Raw genomic sequence first — 17,952 nt, 5'->3', positions numbered from 1 at the left:
TCACTTTTTTTCCGGGGCTCTGCTCTTTTGCATTCCGCGAAAAGCGACTGGTTGACATTTTGACACCCTCGCTGACTGACACCTTGACACCTCTGGGGCGAAAATTGGGGAGCAACGTGCGGCTACTGGTCTCGTCTCCCAGGACACCTGCCCCTCCCCTCCCTGCCCTTCCCCTCCCCTCCCCCTGCCCGGCCGCTAGGACGTGACCACAGTGGTGCGAATTTTTCTTTTTTTTTTCGGGGGAAAGTGTTTCTGCTCCGCAGGGAGTTGGGGAGGAACGGTCCTTGCGTCCTTGCGTTCTCCCCTTTCCGAAATGGGGCGTATCAGAAACCCGAGCCGAAGGTCCCAAGGACCGAAGGACCGCCGGGCCCAAGGTGCGGGGGTGGCGGCTGGCCGGCCGACCGGTCGAGCGGTCCCTTTGCCGCGAATTTCGCAGAAACTATTCGTCCAACTAACCAAGCCGCCGCGGCGCTGCCTTGGTGCTGCCCTCCAGGGGCCGTCCGTAAGCGGGGTCGCCGCAATTGTTGCCGAGTCGTTATCAATTGGTCGACGCCGAGTCCCGCCGGGAAGAAGACATCAAAGTTTATCGTGTCGCAGCGGCGCTCGGGCAGCGCGAGGCCGCGCCAGTGTGGTGGCGGCGCTGTCGGCCGGCCGCGCCGCGCGACGCCACCGACACGGACGTGTTCACCAACCTCTTCGCGACCCACAGTGGGCCGACGCAGGCGGCAAAAACTCCAGACGCGTTTTGAGCTCCAGAGTCGCTAAATGGACTCGAACCGAGCGAGTGACCCCACCAATGGATTCCTCGTTCGGAGAGCAATGCATTGGTGGGGTCATGCGTTCGGTTCGAGTGACATTTGGCGACTCTGGAGCTCGAAACGCGTCCGGGATTTTGACCGCCTCCTCTGGCCTTCTCGCCCACTGGGTGGCGTGCGCCGGAAATCAGGGTCAGCCCAAAAGTCCTTAATTCGGTCCGTAATTGGCGAGACACCCTTTTTGCGGCTGGCTTTCGCACAGACGCACGTCTCGCTACCTTTCCCCAGTGCCGAGTGCCGTGGCTTGCAGTGGCGCGGCGGGCGGAGGTTACCGCGCAGAGTAGTGTACGTTCTGCCGCGCACTGCGACGCTCCGCACACTGATTCCGAGAGTCGCTTTCGTCGCTCTGTCTCTCTCGCACCTACCCGGGACGCCCCTTGAGTGCGAGCGAGACAGAGCGACGAAAACGAAACTCTCGGAATCAGTCTGCCGCGCAGGGAAGCACTGGATCCTCCGCGCTCTATCGCGCCAGCATCTGACGGAACCCTCGCTGTCTTATGGAAATGAGCCTAGACACACACAGACACAGACACACACACACAGAGTCCCTTCGACGTTTTTGCGGCGGTAAGTCGCTTAGTTTGGCCGTTCGTGTGCGCAGCCATTACACTGGTAGGGGCTGGATGGCGCGTAGCTATCAAGATCACACCAGCAGCAGAAGCATAGCAGCAGCATCCCGGTCTGCATCGCGGAGACGCAAAGGAGAGGAGCATTCTGTCTCTCTCGCTCCCTTTACGGGACGCCCCGTGAGTGCGAGAGAGACAGAGCGGTGCCCGGAATCCTGCAGGCGAGCAGCACTCGTCGAGAAAACGCGTCGAGTTTTATTCTTCCTTTTTGTGACGAGAGCTTAGTGTCGATCGGTCATCCACTGCAGGTGTGACTTGATTAATCATTGCAGGACCTCCGTGATACTGATAGACGCTGAACCCGTGAAACAAAAATAAAATCTTTTTATTGACGTGAAGGAGGTGTGGGAGTTTGGGCATTGTTCGAGTACTTGCTGTACACCTTGCTTTTATTGGACGACCAGAATTTGTTTTTGCATTTGGCTGATGTGACTGTAAACCGCAGTCGGATCGGCCAAACGTGGCGCGGGTTGTCAATACTCAGGATGAGTGCGTGTGATGGGGGACGAGGTAATGGTTAGTCGGCGCGAGCTTGTAAAGACTGGACGGCGCGGCACATCACAGAGGCGCCCAATCGCTCTGTCATGGACGCATGACTCGGCCACCACACTCGTCTCGTCGCTCTGTCTCTCTCGCACGCCACGGCGCGGCCCGTGAGTGCGACAGAGAAGACTGCTCGGAATGAGTGTGCCGGGGCCCGCCGCGGAAGGCATGTTCGACTGACACCCGCCGCCGGCACCCACCGGTACCCCTTCGGGTCTTTACACACCCGGAACCTGCCTTCGCCTGCGAGGCCTGTGGGCCTGGTGGGCCTGGTGGGCCTGGTGGGCCTGGTGGGCCTGGTGGGCCCCATCGGAACATCTCCCAGACACGCTTCTTGATGGATCATGTCGCTCGCAATACTACAACGCAAGGCGTCCAAAGTTTCTCGACTTTGACGTTGGAGTTTTCCCTCACGGTGTAGGGACCGACCGCGCGGCGACGCGGAGGACTGGGGACACAGTAGCAGCCATGTCCCAGTTCCCGGATTGCCGCTTGGCTCCCAGACTCCCTTTCGGTGACGTCACCGCACGCACGCACACACACACACGCACGCACGCACACACTCACACACGCACGCGCGCACCGTGACCTTTGCAGTATGAGAAATTCCGCCTGCTTATAGTGTGCCTTACTTACCCCCAGCCATCAATCGCGCACTTACATGTCGGCTGGATAGTGTAAAGTCGTTAGCTGTCTGTCCGCCTGTCTGTCCGTCTGTGGGTCGCGAGGTACGTTCATAATGCCGTGCAGCGCGCAACTAGCCGCTGAGTGGGTGACCTGCTATGCTACGCGCAGCGCGCGGCACCGACCAGCACTCTGTCAACAACCAACGCCGCCAGTCCGACGCAAAACAAGTTCCCGCGTAAAACCTCTGCGCCCTTTGGGTGTACGTGCTAAGTGCTGCTCGCAATTGATGCTTCTAGTAAAGGGACTGGCATAGAAAAGAGACTCTCTCTCTCTCTCACTCTCTCACTCTCTCTCTCTCTCTCTATCTCTCTCTCTCTCTCTCTCTCCGTAAGTGCTGCTGGCGGCATGCAGATCAGCAGTGCAACGGAGACACGGCGCGCGGCATGCCAACAAACTCGAGAAAGTCCGAAATTTGTGACGAGCCATTCCAAACACGCTCCGAGCGCCACTTACAGGCCAATGAGGCTCCGCGCGGCAGCGACGCCGCGTTATTATAACAATTAATAATTATGCAGATCTTCGGATTGGCGCCCACGGCGTGGCGAGGCGCGCTGTGGCGGCTCTTAGTGAGCGCTGGGCGTGGGCGAGGCCGGGGGAACTATGGGAACGCCGCCGCCGCTCTGTGTGTGTGTGTGTGTGTGCGTGTGTGTGTGTGTGTGTGTGTGTGTGTGTGAGTGTGTGTGTGTCTGTGTGTCTGTGAATCGTGTGCCGAGATCCTTACGGATGATGACGTACATTTACCGCCGTAAATCAAAATGGAGGTCATCTCGCGCAAGCAGTCGTAGTTTGTTCCAAATCCCTACGAATGAAGGAAACCAACGTGGTTTCCATCTGATTGGCTCCGTCTGTCTGTCTGTCTGTCTGTCTGTCTGTCTGTCTGTCTGTCTGCTATCGGCGTGGTCGTGGTGGTGATGACATTGCGCTTCATTAGTGCTGAAGATGATGTCATGGGCCGAGCCCCTCCGTGGGTAGGCAACCAGGTGAAACGGTGGGCGACGGGATGCTGGTTCCCACGGCGCGTCGACGACTGCCCTAATTAGTTGGACGTCAGCGAAACCCTGTCCGACACCGGCCGACACCTTGTCGATAGCCGCCACACTGTCGGGCCGCCGGACAAGATCTGTCTAGGCTGCGTCCGTCTGGGCGGGCCCCTGTCAGACAGGCAGGCGGCACCGCAACGCCCCCCCCCCCCCCCCCACAGCGTGATCGTGCAGGGGCATCCATTAGTCGGGTCAATCAGTAGCATTCCGACTTTGGCGCCAAAAATTTGAATGAACCCGCTTCCGCCGCGAAGCTTGTTACGTTTTCCTTTTGTTTCTGTTGTGTTTTTTATTTTTTCGTGACGCACTCCTTTCTTTACGTACGTGAAGGGACTGTGAAGGCACTGTGGTTGCTCTCTCTCTCTCTCTCTCTCTCTCTCTCTCTCTCTCTCTCTCTCTCTCTCTCTCTCTCTCTCTCTCTCTCTCTCTCTCTCTCTCGGTGAGTCACGCCCGGGAGAAATGGGAGGATGCGGGTGGCGGCAGACCGCAGGCCGACCTAACCTAAGTCTCTGCGCTTGCCGCTGCTTGCCGCTGCTTGCGGCTACTCGGGCGGTAGGAAAAATGCCCGTTTTGCCGCCCGCGCGCGCCTACACCGCGAAGAGTCCGACGAGACATGCACACTGTTAAAATTTGTCGTCACTTTATGACAAAATTGTGGATGATTTGGCCGGTTTGAAATAATGCAAAGTGGCACTCTTTGCCTCCTTACAGGCGGCTTTTTGCGTACCTTTCAGGGGGCTTTTTAGAGGGCAAGGGGTGCTAAATTGTCCCGTTGTCTCGATGCGCGCTTGGTGCCCCTGGACGTTCCCATCGGCGGGTTCCGAGTGAACCCTGTTTGACCGACCGGCGCGGCTTCGATTGGAGCGCGGGGCGCCGCCAAGCCGCCACGCCCGCCAGAGCGGCCATAGGATGCGCTTACTCGGTTTGAGACTTTGAGGTGCTTACTAATGGGCTCTTTCATTAGCAAGTCAATCAGCCGTGGCGGGGCGCGGCGCGGCCGCTACACTAGGGGGCCTTCTCGACACCTGTTTGTCGCGCACCTGCAAAGGAACCATACCTCACCCCGCGACCGGTCTAACGCGGTCTAACGCCGCCGGAGGTTTTTGTGTTTCCGATTCGCTTTGAAATTCAGAGACGACGAAAAACGCTTGTCCGGCTGCGGCGCGCTTTTATACCGGCAGTAAACCGAGTGCATAGAGTAAAGTGACGATGCCATAACGATCCAGTTTGATGGTGGTAAAATGGCCGTTAAATGACACTGTGTGCGTGCGTGTGCGGTGGGTGGGTGCAGTGAGTGTATTCCTCGAATTCCTTTTAGCCGTCTCGTGGCTTATGGCGGATGGGGCGGGGCGGGGCGGGGCGGGGCGGGGCCGCTGTCGGCCGTCTGGTCAAACCTCATCAACGTTTCCCGTCCGGCGCTACTGAAGCCTTCCCGCCCCGCCCCGCCCCGCCCCGCCTTGCCTCACCACGCCCCGCTCAAGGTCGCGCTCAGAGCGCCCTCAGCCCTACGGCTCAGCTGTGTGGGAATAAATGGTGATCAGATACACCGCTAGCCTCGCGTCTGACCTTCTGCCTATCGTTGGAGAAGAGCGCGTTTTGACGTCGTCGGCGATGAGCGAAGATGGATTCTGCTTATTAGCGACCGTCTTGCGAAGTTCAGCGCTGGCGGCTCAGACTGAGAGTCGTTTTCGTCGCTCTGTCTCTGTCGCACTCAAGGGGCGTCCCGTGGCGGTGCGAGAGGGACAGAGCGACGACTCTCGGAATGGCTGCACTGTCAGAGCGAAGGGTTCCCGCTCGGGAGCGGTCTGGCTGGGTCCAGTTCGGAAACGGTTTGATGAATCCCCTGCGCAAAGTGTGGGTCCGGCATGCTACGGCACTGGGAAATGACCCCCCACAGCAAACAGTGCGTCGGCGTGGGCGGGCCCGATGGGCGGGCCGATCCGTTCGGGACACGTACAGTGGAGTGGAGCGGCTCGCCCGTTTTCGCAGTGTGTCCGCGACGGCCTAGCTTCGCCCGCTCCGCCCCCTCCGCGTCGCGAGCGCACACGTCCTCGCCGAGATGAGGGCATCTCTCGGATCTGGAACCGCTGCTGCAGGCCGAGACTGGTTTCGTCGCTCTGTCTCTCTCGCACCTCCACGCGACGCCACGCGAGTGCGAGAGAGACGGGGCGACGAAAACGCAGTGTAAATAGCACGCTACCTGCTTGGCAAGCGATGCCACCTTGGGCGTATTGATAAGGGGTTTCGCGTACGGTGCCGCCGAGCGCGTTCTCCAGCAGACTGATGCCGAGAGTCGTCGCTCTGTCTCTATCGCACTCATGGGGTGTCCCCTGGAGGTGCGAGATAGACAGAGAAGGACTGCTGCTACAGTACGGTGTATCATACCGGAGTGGCTTCTAACGAACTTGACAGCGACTTCCAGGTTGTGCAATCAGAGCCATGGCAGAGCCATCCGGGTGACGTCGCGTGACGTCACGTTCAAGTCCTGTTGATGGATCGCTAGGTCTTCATTCGGCGCGGCCGGCCAATCAGCGAGGGTTGGACAGAGATGAATAGACACCTCGACAGAGCCAAGAGCCAGTCGAAGGCCAGACAGCACCCAAAAGCTCATCGCTTTGTTTCAATTTCGTCAACCACAGCAAAACTTTTCCTCTCAATGTGAGGCGCTAGAAAAGTTGTTTTGGCTGCTCGCCGGCAGGTTGACAAGATCGTCCAGCAAAACGACTCTCGGTCGGGATCGCATTAGTCAGGCTCTCCGTTACATGGGAGCTTCGGCATCGTCCTGTCGTCGTGGTAATTGAATGTTTGGAGCCTCCTTGGCTGGGCGTTGGGCCTGGACGAATTCGATGAGCTGTGGGCTAGACGACCTGCGGCGGCGGCCGAAACTCTGGACGCGTTTTGAGCTACAGAGTCGCTAAAACGGACTTGAAGCGGACGTGTGACTCCACCAATGGATTCCTCGTTTGGAGAGCAATCCATTGGTGGGGTCACACGTAAGGTTCGAGTCCTACATATATAGCGCCTCTGGAGCTCAAGACGAGTCCGGGATTCTGACCGCCTCCACCGCTCTTCTGGCCCACTGTGCGACGACGCTTGATCCCGGAATAGTTCGCGCCGTGAGGACTTCACTGCACAAGGGCCATGGTGCAGCCAGAGGTTTTGGAACAGGAACCAGTCGGTGCGGTTCATAAGTCAACGTGTCTGGGGACGGCAGGTGTTGGTAAACAGCAACCTGATAAATCAGCGTGGTTTTGTAGAAGATTCGCCCAAACGGGACGCCACCGTATTGACATGCAGCACAGGCCCCGCGCCTGCACCGGGCTGGACCAAAACCAGGCACGCACCCATACCGGTCCTCGCCCACCCCGCCCCGCCCCGCCCCTTCCCGCCCCCTCCCCTCGCAACGCCCCTCCGACGTACTGAGAAACCGGACACAAGCGCCTATCGGAACTTTTATCATCCGATCACACACTCCGCACGCCCCCAGTTTGACCTCTGCTTCTCTCTCTCACCTGTCCTTCACCGGGGCCGCGCGCGTGCATATTATGGTTCCCCGGCTAATGCTTCGAGATTGAGCCTGATTGGAATGGGCTCAACTTAGCGGGGAAATTTTTCAGGTTTATTTTTTTTTTCTCGTTAGTTTTTTCTCTGTGTCCTCATGGCTCGGCTGCGCCGCCCCCGTGTTATAAATCCTGTTCGGCTGGGACGGGCGCCTTTTGACTGGCCGGACCACACACACACACGCACACACGCACAGGTGCGAGCAGATTGCCTCAACTTTGCTTTTGTTTGTTTGTTGCAGCGGTGCAGAGAGGCCGGGTCCCCCCGACGCAGGCGACGGGGCTGACCGGGCAGTACGCGCTGTCCAACGGGGACGCGGCGGCCGTGGCGGCGGCGGCGGGCCTCAACGGCCACACGTACCTGTCCTCGTACATCTCGCTGCTGCTGCGGGCAGAGCCCTACCCGGCGGCTCGCTACGGCCAGTGCATGCAGCCCAACAACATCATGGGCATAGACAACATCTGCGAGCTCGCGGCCAGACTCCTCTTCTCGGCCGTCGAGTGGGCCAGAAATATACCCTACTTCCCTGACCTCCAGGTGAGGACGCCCGGCTTGTTTTTGTTGTTGCAGATGCACTCGTACCTATTATGTGCATATGTAAGCTATGTACAATTTTATACATAAATTAGGGGAAAATATTTCGATATTGTGGTGAAGTATTGGCAAAATTGTACCTGTTTTATGTACGAATTAGTGCCCAGCTGGCACCTGCATAAATACGTCCATGTGCAAAGAGTCGTCAAGCATTTCAGTGTGATGTCCAAAGCGCTCACGCCCTTCTTCTCCTCCTCCAGGTGACGGACCAGGTCGCCTTATTACGGCTAGTGTGGTCGGAGTTGTTCGTCCTGAACGCGTCGCAGTGCTCCATGCCGCTGCACGTGGCGCCCCTGCTGGCCGCGGCGGGGCTGCACGCCTCCCCCATGGCGGCGGACAGGGTGGTGGCCTTCATGGACCACATCAGGATCTTCCAGGAGCAGGTGGAGAAGCTCAAGGCGTTACACGTCGACTCGGCCGAGTACTCCTGCTTAAAAGCCGTCGTCCTCTTCACCACAGGTGAGTCACGTCAGTAGTATGGACTGCCCCAGGTCACCGTTCGCCTTGTTGGGTGCCCCGGATTGCCTTCCCCCGTGCTGCTGCACCTTATGGCCCTTAGATGTCCCAGGTCACCCGCTGCTATTTTGAGTGCCTCAAGCTACCCGCCAACGTCTACCCTGGAGCCTGAGTTGAGATGATGAGGTAACCGAGGCCGAGGGTGTCCAAGATGGCGGCGGGTGACCACGAAGGTTTCATACTACTCAAACCACCACATCGATTTATTCAACGTTCTTGGCGAATTTTGGAACAGTAACGTTGCCGTCGCATGCAATGCGATGCAGGGGGGTTGCAGTGGGTGGGGACGGGAAGGACAAGGATATATGGGTGAAGGCTCTGCCCTAGTTCAATGTGCGCACACGTACGCCTCTCTTGTGTTCCCGCCTGGACCGCCGGCTCGGCTCGGCTCGTCGCTCGGCCCGGCTGGACCCGGCTGCTCGGCTCGGCTCCTGGAGTGCATCGAGTTAGTGCCCCCAGTGGGTACAGTCTGTACAGGGCCCGGCTCCCCACTCCCCTGCCCGCACCCGCACAGCTCCACGCGAGCAGCGCGAGCTTTCGACATTCTCGGAATCGCCGTGTGTCCGGCAGTGTCCGCAACAAAGGGACCTGCCGAGCCACTCCGAACCTCCATTTAGTCGCTCTGTCCTCCTTGCTCTCCTATGGGACGCCCGATGAGTGCGACAGAGATGGAGCGATGCAATGCCTCCTCAGCATCAGCGTGCTCCTGCTGCACCCTGCCAGCAGAAGAGTCCCAAAGCATCATCCTTGAACAACCTCGAACAAATTGGGTGGAGTCAAGCTAATCCACGACGAGAAAAAATTTCCAGAAACATTTTCACTAAAGAGTAAAGTTTGCTAGAGGTAATGACATGAGTTTACCTGCTCTTCCGAGGTACGTCAGCTGGCCAAACTTTTTTCGCCAAATCTTCACAACAATTTCAGTCATAGCTAAAACGTCTAACTCCTTTGCGTTGTTTTCTTTTTTTTTGTGAGTGGAAGTCGGAGAAACTGTGTGCTGGGGTTTACAACGCGCGGGCCCGCTAGCTCCGCAGCGCGTTAGCCGGGCGGACCGGCCGGATAGGTTAGGGCGACCAGTGCGCTTGCTTGTAGCTGCGCCGGGCCGTGCCGTGCCGTGCCGTGCCGTGCCGTGCCGTGCCGGCTGCGAGGAGGCTGGCCGGGCCGTGCCTTGCTGTTATCTCAGCCCGACGGCCCGACCGGACCCCACCTGTACTTTCCAGCCGATGCGCCTCAGCCAGCCTTGCGAGCTTGGAGCTTCGCGCTTGGAGCTTGGCGTTTCGTTCCGAGACGCTCGACGCCCGCCATCGTACAGTGCGAGCAGAAATGCTGAGCCGGTTCTCCCGGCTGCCTGGCTGGCCGGCTGGCGGGCTGGCTTGCAGACGCTCAGATAGTTTGAGCGCGCGTCTGGAAGTGTACGGGAGTTTGGGAGCGGAGGACGCGGCAGCGGGCGTCATGATGTACGGACGGCCGGTGCGGCCCGACGCCGTGTCGGCTGCACTCGGCGAAATTCTCCGTCTTGCAGCCTCTCTGTTTCTGCTTCTCTCTCTCTCTCTCTCTCTCTCTCTCTCTCTCTCTCTCTCTCTCTCTCTCTCTCTCTCTCTCTCGGCCGGTTCCCTCGCGGAATGCATTGCGAGTGAGTCACCGTACGACCCGGCCAGCCGGACTGGCCGCGGCTGCCGCGGGTTCGATACCAGGCGGGGGCAGCGCCGTCAAAGTGTTTATGTCGCACCCTGTTTTCCTTTTACCGTGCGACTTGTTTCTACTTTTTTTTTGCCTTCCTGTTCTGCGACCACGTGCGGGAGCGAGCGAGAGAGAGGGAGAAAGAGAGAGGTCAAGAGAGAGAGAGAGAGAGAGCATAGCCTTGCGCGCGCCTGGACACTGATTTCGATCAGCTGGAGGCTGGAATGACCCGTGCCCGGCTGGAGCCTGGCTGCAGCCTGGCTGGAACGAACCGCCGCAGCGGGTGGAGCGTGTCCCCTGGACACTCTCCTGGAGGCTGACTCCGAGCGAGTGGTCCTGGTCGCGCTGTCTCCCTCGCACCTTTGCGAGACGCCCCGTGAGTGCGAGAGGGACAGCGCGACGAATCCAGCGCGGCCCGCAGCGAGCCCCCGACGGGGTAGGCAATACGACGCACCCGAGTACGGCGGGTCTGCCTACCCCCGCCTTGGCAGGCGCTCCTCCGACGCTCTCGAAAACGCTGTCAGCGCCTTGTGCAACGCGCTACGGTCTCCAGCCGCCAACCCCGCGCGGATGACAGGGCGATCGTGGGCTGGAAAAAGTAGTGGCGCGACGCCGCCACGGCAGCAGCGAGGGGCCGCCGTGCTGGGTTACCGTCGACGGGTCACGAAGCTGGCGGCCTGTGGCGGCCTGTGGCGGCCTGTGGCGGCCTGTGGAGGCCCAGCGGTGCAACCGAGGTCGCGATTCGGTTACGAAAGGGAAGGGAAGGCGCGTAGGCACGTGACTGGCTGTGTGTGTGTGTGCGCGTGTGTGTGTGCAGTGGGTCCCGTTCGGTCGCTGACGTGCCATCGGGAAAACATCGTGAAATATCGGAATCCCTCCGACGGCGGGGCGCAGGTGCCGCGGGGGGATGCGCGAGGCTGGCTAGAGAGCATGTTGTGGGTGCGAAGGGGAAAGCCCGCGAGAGGGTGGAGGGGGGGGGGCAACACAGCAAGCCGGAGCGGCGCGCGCACCTTCCAAATGGTCCATTGTGCTGTCGGCCGTGTTGATGTAGAACACAAGTAGCTCTGTCACCAAGTTGCGGCAGACCACTATCTCTGCCGGGCCGGGGCCCTGGCCGGGGCCCTGGCCGGAGCCCTGGCGCGGCCTCGGGGCCTCTGGGGCCGCAGGGCAGCGTGGGCCAACGCAGAGGTGTGTGCCCAGGCTGGGTCCAGACGCGGCGCTCTCCCGTCTCTCTCGCACTCGAGGAGGGCGCCGTGGCGGTGCGAGGGAGACGGAGCGACGCGGGGCCGGGGCCCTCGACGCGACCCTTCCGGGGCCCTTCCGCCCCTCCAGCCCCTCCAAGGGACGCCGACTTGGTGTGGAGGACAGTATCACTTGGCGGCACCTCGTGGGAGGGGAGGCTGGCTTCCACGAAATTAGCGGCACGGCCGCCGAATTTCGCGCCCGCTTCGGAGACACTCGCTGCGCGGGTACACGAATGCAGGTCGGCGAATTCGGCCCGTTGGAGAGGCGCGGCGCGTGCTGCCGTGGAGTCCCGTGCCTCGCGACTCTCGTATCGCGGCCCTCCCGCTGCGCGCGTCTCCGGACGGATTTACGCGTTTTGATTTGTCAGGTGTGCGCGCGGAGTGGGAAGCGGGACCGGGAGAGAGAGAGAGAGAGAGAGAGAGAGAGAGAGAGAGAGAGGAGAGAGAGAGAGAGAGAGAGAGAGAGAGAGAGAGAGACGAGTTGGTGCCGATAGCATCATTGCGGGATGAGAGACTGGATGCGGCCGCTTCCCCCTCCCCCTCTCCTTCCCCCTCCACTCATTCCACTCCAGCCGGTTCATCACTACTTGCGCCCATTCATTTGGGGGCCGATGTCGTCATGCGTGCCAGACGGACCTCCCTCCCCTCCCCCCTCCCCCTCCTCCTCCGATACCCTTTGTTTTCCAGATTAATTGTTTGTTTTCGTGATTCGGGCTTCGGGCCGCTTGAGGCCGCCGTCGGGGGTTGATGACTACGACTGCGGAGGGTGGACCGGGTGGACGGGGACGCGCGTCTTGGCGAGGAGCCTTGCCAGGAGCTTGTCGTCCTTGCGGAGCGGCCGACTGGTTCGTCCCTCTCGCGCCCGTACGGGACGCCCCGTGAGTGCGAGGGAGACAGAGCGACGACGGCGACTCTCGGAATCAGTCTGCTGAGGTGTGGGTGGCGGCGCTGCGGGCCTCGCGGATTCACGGACAAATATAACGACGCCGTCCGACCGACACTTTCCCTTGTGCTTTGCAGTTATGAGGAGCGTCTGCTTCGCGGCTTCGCGCGGCTCTACGGCCAGGCCGCCGAGCCGTGCCGCACGGCGCACAGTGTGGCAGAAGACCGGCGCGGCCGGCCAAAACTACAGACGCGTTTTGAGCTCCAGAGTCGCTAAATGGCACTCGAACCGAACGTGTGACCCCACCAATAGATTGCTCTCCGAACGAGGAACCCATTGGTGGGGTCACACGTTCGGTTCGAGTCCCATTCAGCGACTCCGGAGCTGAAACCGCGTCCAGAGTTTTGTCCGCCTCCACCGGTCTTCTGGCCCACTGTGCCGCGCCGCGCAGCCGCGCCGGTCCACCGGACAGTTTCTCCGCCGCGCCGACGGAATACTTATGAGGTGGACTGCACGTTGATTGAGCGTAGTAGTTTCCGCCGGGCCGACTTGGTCCCGTGCGCGACCCGGAAAAATAAACAAAAGTCACTGAAATTCCCACAGCTACCCGCAGTGGGTTTACTTTGTGAAAAATTACGGCAAATGAATCTTGAGTGATTGCGATGGGGATAAAAGATGACAAATTCGGTGCGTGTCTTGTCGCGAAGTGTTTGTTTCACGAACTTTTAACTGAGCAGCGTGTACCTTTTTTTTAGCGGTGGAGTTGTTGCTGGAGCCAGGAGTATTAGGGGGTCATTCTTGAATGGTGACGCAAGCATCTTTATTGCTGGCGCCGGGAATATCCTTGCGAGCCGCGACCGTCTCCAGGACACTGCAAAAAAGAAGGCAAAAAAAGTGACCGTATAAAAACCACAAAGTCGTTTTGGCCCCATAATCCTCGTGTTCGCAGCAGCAACCCCGTGCCAAGAACCCGGCCAAGTTTAAACAGCCGTATTGCCGGGGCTGTCGTGGGATTAAAGCGGATATCGCCTTCTGTTTCATCTCTTTTTACGGCCACGGTGTGTGTGTCTGTGGGTGTGTCTGTGTGCGTGTGGCTATCTGGAGGCTGAGCAGTTCACAGCAATTAATATGTTAATGTCCCTGTGCGGGTGGGTCGGCCTAGAGAGGCAGGGAATTCCTGTGCGGCGCTGGAAAAGTCCGGCCGGCCGGTATGTCACGTTGGCCACCCTGAGACGCCACACAGTGGGCCAGAAGACCAGTGGAGGCAGCAAAAACTCTACCCGCGTTTTGAGCTCCAGAGTCGCTAAGCAGGACTCGAACTGATCGTGTGACCCCACCAATGGATTCCTCGTTCGGAGAGCAATCCATTGGTGGGGGTCACACGTTCAGTTCGAGACCCTTTTAGCGACTCTGGAGCTCAAAACGCGGGTAGAGCTTTTGCCGCCTCCGCCGGTCTTCTGGCCCACTGCTTTGCTACCGACATGACAACGTGACAGTGCCTGTCGGCCGGCCCCGCGCATTACCCGGCTGCTACTTGACCCGCATAGCATGTGGCCGTAACCCTGCGGCTGACTCGCGCCGCTCGCGCGTGCGTGCATGCGCCCCCCGGGGCCGTATTCCGCTCACAACACACCGTATCGTTAAAAAGAACCTTAGCTTTCCTCAGTCGGTCAGTCGGCGGCGGGCGGGTCCAGAGCCGCACTCTAAATGTCTTACGGTGAAAGGCTGCACCACCATGTCTTAGTGAAGATTTTCTCCGTAAAGTTCATCAAAGTATCTTATAAGGTACAGTGAATTCTCGCACGCCTGTGGTCGTCGCCGCTGTCGAAAGTTGCGATTTTTCATGAGCAGCTGCCTTGTTGTTTCTGGAGGGTTCTCGCGCCGCGGTCAAGGCTGCAGCGTTATGGTAATGCCGATTGCTCTGAATACGCGGAAAGGTTAAGTGCGCGGGGCGGGGCGGGGCGGGGCGGGGCGGGGCCGCACTGCCGGCACTTCTTCAAGACGGCTCACGGTCAGGGTCCGCAATCTCGCCGCCCTATCTTAATACACTAAGACGCGTATGCACCTTAAGACGCGCATAGCGCACGTCGCGGTGGGCGTGACCTTGGTATAGCTCGTTCCACTAATCGAATGAGATGTGTTGCTGTTCGGCGCCGCTCCGCCTCTGCTCCGCGCTCCGCCGGTGGCGAGGCGAAGGTGGTATGAATGCGCTATAGCCGGCTCCAGGCAGCATGCAGGCGGCTGGGCTCGGACTTACACGACTTGGCCAATATGCGTACATCATGCGAGTCCCTGGCTGGAATCACTGTGCGATACGGCACACTGTTAGAAAGCTCTGCAGCGTCGTCTCTTTCTCTCTCCCTCTCTCCAGCGAGCTGGCCGATCCATCGCTGTTTGCAAGCCGTCGATCCCTGGACCGATAACGTCGTATATGACTCAGCCGAGTTGACCTCCTGCCAAGCCGACTCAGGGGACGTCAAGCGGACTTCGACACCTCTCCATATACCTCGGACCCCCTTCCCTAGGGCCACACATAACCCATACACACACACACTCTCACGCACGCGCAGTGGGACACAGACGCCGCTCGAAGCCCATATTGCGCACATGCGTTATAGTATAGTATATTTCCTCTTGTGATGCAGATGCGCAGTTTGAGAAATGCGTTGACGGTTCTAAGCGTGCGCCAGCAATCAACGGGTTATGATTATTATAGCCAGAGTTAGGATCAAGATTGATTCCACCGGACACACACACAAACATCGGCACTCCCTGGCGCTCGGGTGCAAGCTCGCGGGAAATGGTTCCGGACTGGACGTGAGAAAAAACTGTGTTTGTGTGTGTGTGTGTTTTGGTAAAATGGTACCCTCCCACGACAAGGAGCGCGCGCGCACACACACAGACACACACACACACACACACACACACACACACACACCACTCGTGCCGTGTCGCTGATGTATCTACGGGCCGTTAGGAATTCCAGACGAACGCGCGCGGCCCGCCAATATCGGCCGTTCGATCTCGGCTTTGTGATTATGATGCAAAGGCGCTGCCTGCTGCTTCCGCACTGTTAATTACCGACCAATGTGCCAAGGGCCGTCCAGGGCTGCCTAGGGTCACGATTCGCATAGCCAATACCGCACCGGAGTGCTTCTTAGCGGCGTAAAATTTCAACGAACACGCTGCGTAATTTTGAGGCATTTTTTCTCCTGGTTTTTAAGTACTGTTAGGGAAAACGAAATGCGTTGGGAGTCGAACCCTTGGCCAGCATGCTTGCGAGAAGATTCTAGGACCGCAGAGTAACGCCCAAGCCCAAGCAAAGGGCCCCATAGCGCAGTGCAGCATTCCTCGGGCATCGGCAGGCCTGGCTGTGCGTCTGTCCGTCTGTCCGTCTGTCTCTCTCAGCCCGACCCAGCCTCAGCTGATGATGGTCATTACAGGGCCGGCTCGCATCGTCAGGGGCGGCGCAGGCGTAAAAAAAGGGGGAAAGAAGACAGAGTAGGAATCAATAAGGAACGGAACAAAAAAACAAAGGACAGCAAGGTAACATATGGATAAGTGAAAGAATATATGTGTTGCGATTACCTCCTGGAGGTTGGCAACGCGGTGCCGCACAGTGGGCCAGAAGACCAGTGGTGGTAGACGCGCTTTTGAGCTCCGATCGAACCAATGGATTCCTCGTTCGGAGAGCAATGCATTGGTAGGATCACACGTTTGGATTGAGTCCCATTAAGAGCCTCTGGAGCTCAGAATGCATCTAGAATTTTGGCCCCCATACCGGTCTTCTGGCCAACTGTGTGCCTCTTCCCGTGCGCATCGCGCCAGTCGTGCCAACAGTAAAAATCAATCCCGCCGCCGTGCTGCCCTTGTACTGCTCGGCCGTAAAAATGGTCCGGCGCTCTGATTTACGCCGCGTCTCAGGGCGGCCAACTTGACTTGTCCTGGCGCGAAATCCGGGCGGGCGTGCCAACTGCAGACACGAGTTTGCGCTCCGGGCCGCCCGTGTCTCGGCCGCGGGATTAGTCGCGTTGGTAGCCCTGTACGCGGCGGCGGCGCGGGCTGGGAACGGACCGGGCGGGAAGCTTGCGGCATGGCACCCTCTGCCGGGGTCGCACTGCGCTCGAGTTACGATGGCACCTGCGTGCTTTATGGTGCAGAGACACGGTCAGCTGATCGTCACGATCTCGCGATGGCGATCTCCTGCTCCTTCTTCTCCTTCGCCGGCATGCTGCATGGGCGTCGCCGAGCGGCCCGTCCCACCCTTCCCCCTCATTGATTGGAATTAGCGGGCAGCCCATTGTTTGCGTAGAGGAATGCCCGGCGCCGCGCGGTGCACATTTCACTCAAGCTGGTGCACTGTTCGGCCTGCAGGCGCTTTCGGGGAAAGGCGGGAAGAGAGACCGGCTGTCCATTAGCGGATTCCTCCTCTCCGTGGGGCTCGGAGGGCTTGGACACGAATTACCCTGAACCGGGAGATGAACGCCCGTCTGTGTTGGTCTGCTGAGCGGTTCAGAAAATCAGTTTGTTGGTCTCTCTCCTACGCTTACAGAGAGCCCCATGAGTGCGACAGGGAAGGAGTGGTGGAATGATTCTCCCGAATCGCTCGGCTGGCTGCCGGCCGGGCTTGCCGGCCTCGCTGCTTGCACTTCTCGAAACTGGCGGAAGGGGCCCAGCTGGTGTGGCGCCCGGTGGCTGCCTCGCCTCGACGACGCCCACATGCGCGATGACGGCCTCCCGCCGCCCCGGCCCGCCCCACCCCGCCCCACCCCACCGCACCCCGCCACGCCACCCAGTGCCGTCAGCTGATAATAAGCTGCTCTCCAGCGGCGTGGACGACAAATGACCACAACATTCATTCGGCCAGATGAGCGAGGCGGCGACTCTTGTTGTTGTTTGTTGGAGCGCGCAGCCTGCCTCTCCGAGGAACCCGCAGCCCGAGATCTCCCGCCAAAACGAAAGCATACGGTACTCGTTTGATTCAATTCGGTGTCCAACGCCACCTTCCTGTCCCCGCCGGGGGCTTCCTCACCTTTTAGTGGGTGGATAAGAGCAAATAAATAAACAAAATGTCCCGTCCTTTCTCCAGCCAAGCGCTGGAAGAGCCTGGAAAACCGGCTTTTATTGCACGTGTCTCGCTTTTCGGCCGTTTTATAATGTCCCTTAAAGCACAAGCCGTTTTATTTGAGGCCTTCCAGTTAAATGCCCATCCCGGATGTTTTACCGGCCCGTAAAGTGGCGAGGGGCCGCGGACGCGTCGCGGTGCGCTGCCTCCGCCGCACGTGGAAGTTTGACGCAAGAGAAACAATCACCACATGTGGCAGGCCCCGCATCTGGAATTCTAGCACTCCTGCGTTGCGTCGCCATAATTTTGATCCATCTCTCTCCCAATGTGTGTCCCCCACTCTATCTCTTCTCCTTGAATGTGGCTGGCCACCCTACACGCCCCGCACCCTGCGCTAATCAAATATGTCAAAAGTTGTGGCTGGCGGGCCGGCAGTCACCCCTAGGCAGTCGCCAGACGGCCGCTGCGTCCGACGAACTGGCTTTGCCGCGACGGAACCACCGAACAACCAGCACTCTGTCTAAACCAGCGGTTCTCAACCTTTCTCGGCTCGCGACCCCAAATTTGAAGCCAAAAATTTCCGCGACCCCCAGGAAAAATTTCGCGACCCCACGGGACCCCTCCTTTAACATGCCACGGCGTCTGATCCGAGGCGGGCATTTTGCTCCCTCAACGGGCAACTGGTCTTTGGACCTTCC

The 17,952-nt window shown here is 59.3% G+C and overlaps 1 protein-coding gene across 2 annotated transcripts in view; it reads left to right on the top strand.

Annotated features, from left to right (window-relative positions):
* LOC117645539 (COUP transcription factor 2) overlaps nucleotides 1-17,952 on the top strand; it is a 69,095-nt gene that overhangs the window by 17,777 nt on the left and 33,366 nt on the right. For both annotated transcript variants that reach the window (XM_034385821.1, XM_034385822.1), the window contains 2 exons: nucleotides 7,514-7,809; nucleotides 8,067-8,325. In XM_034385821.1, coding sequence (XP_034241712.1) covers nucleotides 7,514-7,809; nucleotides 8,067-8,325 — 555 coding nt within the window. The remainder of the gene's footprint in view (nucleotides 1-7,513; nucleotides 7,810-8,066; nucleotides 8,326-17,952) is intronic.

The sequence above is a fragment of the Thrips palmi genome, unplaced genomic scaffold (genome assembly GCF_012932325.1).
Source record: "Thrips palmi isolate BJ-2018 unplaced genomic scaffold, TpBJ-2018v1 HiC_scaffold_18, whole genome shotgun sequence".
NCBI lineage: Eukaryota > Metazoa > Arthropoda > Insecta > Thysanoptera > Thripidae > Thrips > Thrips palmi.
Note: the sequence above shows the minus strand (reverse complement) of the source record. Positions and strands in the feature narration are given on the sequence as shown.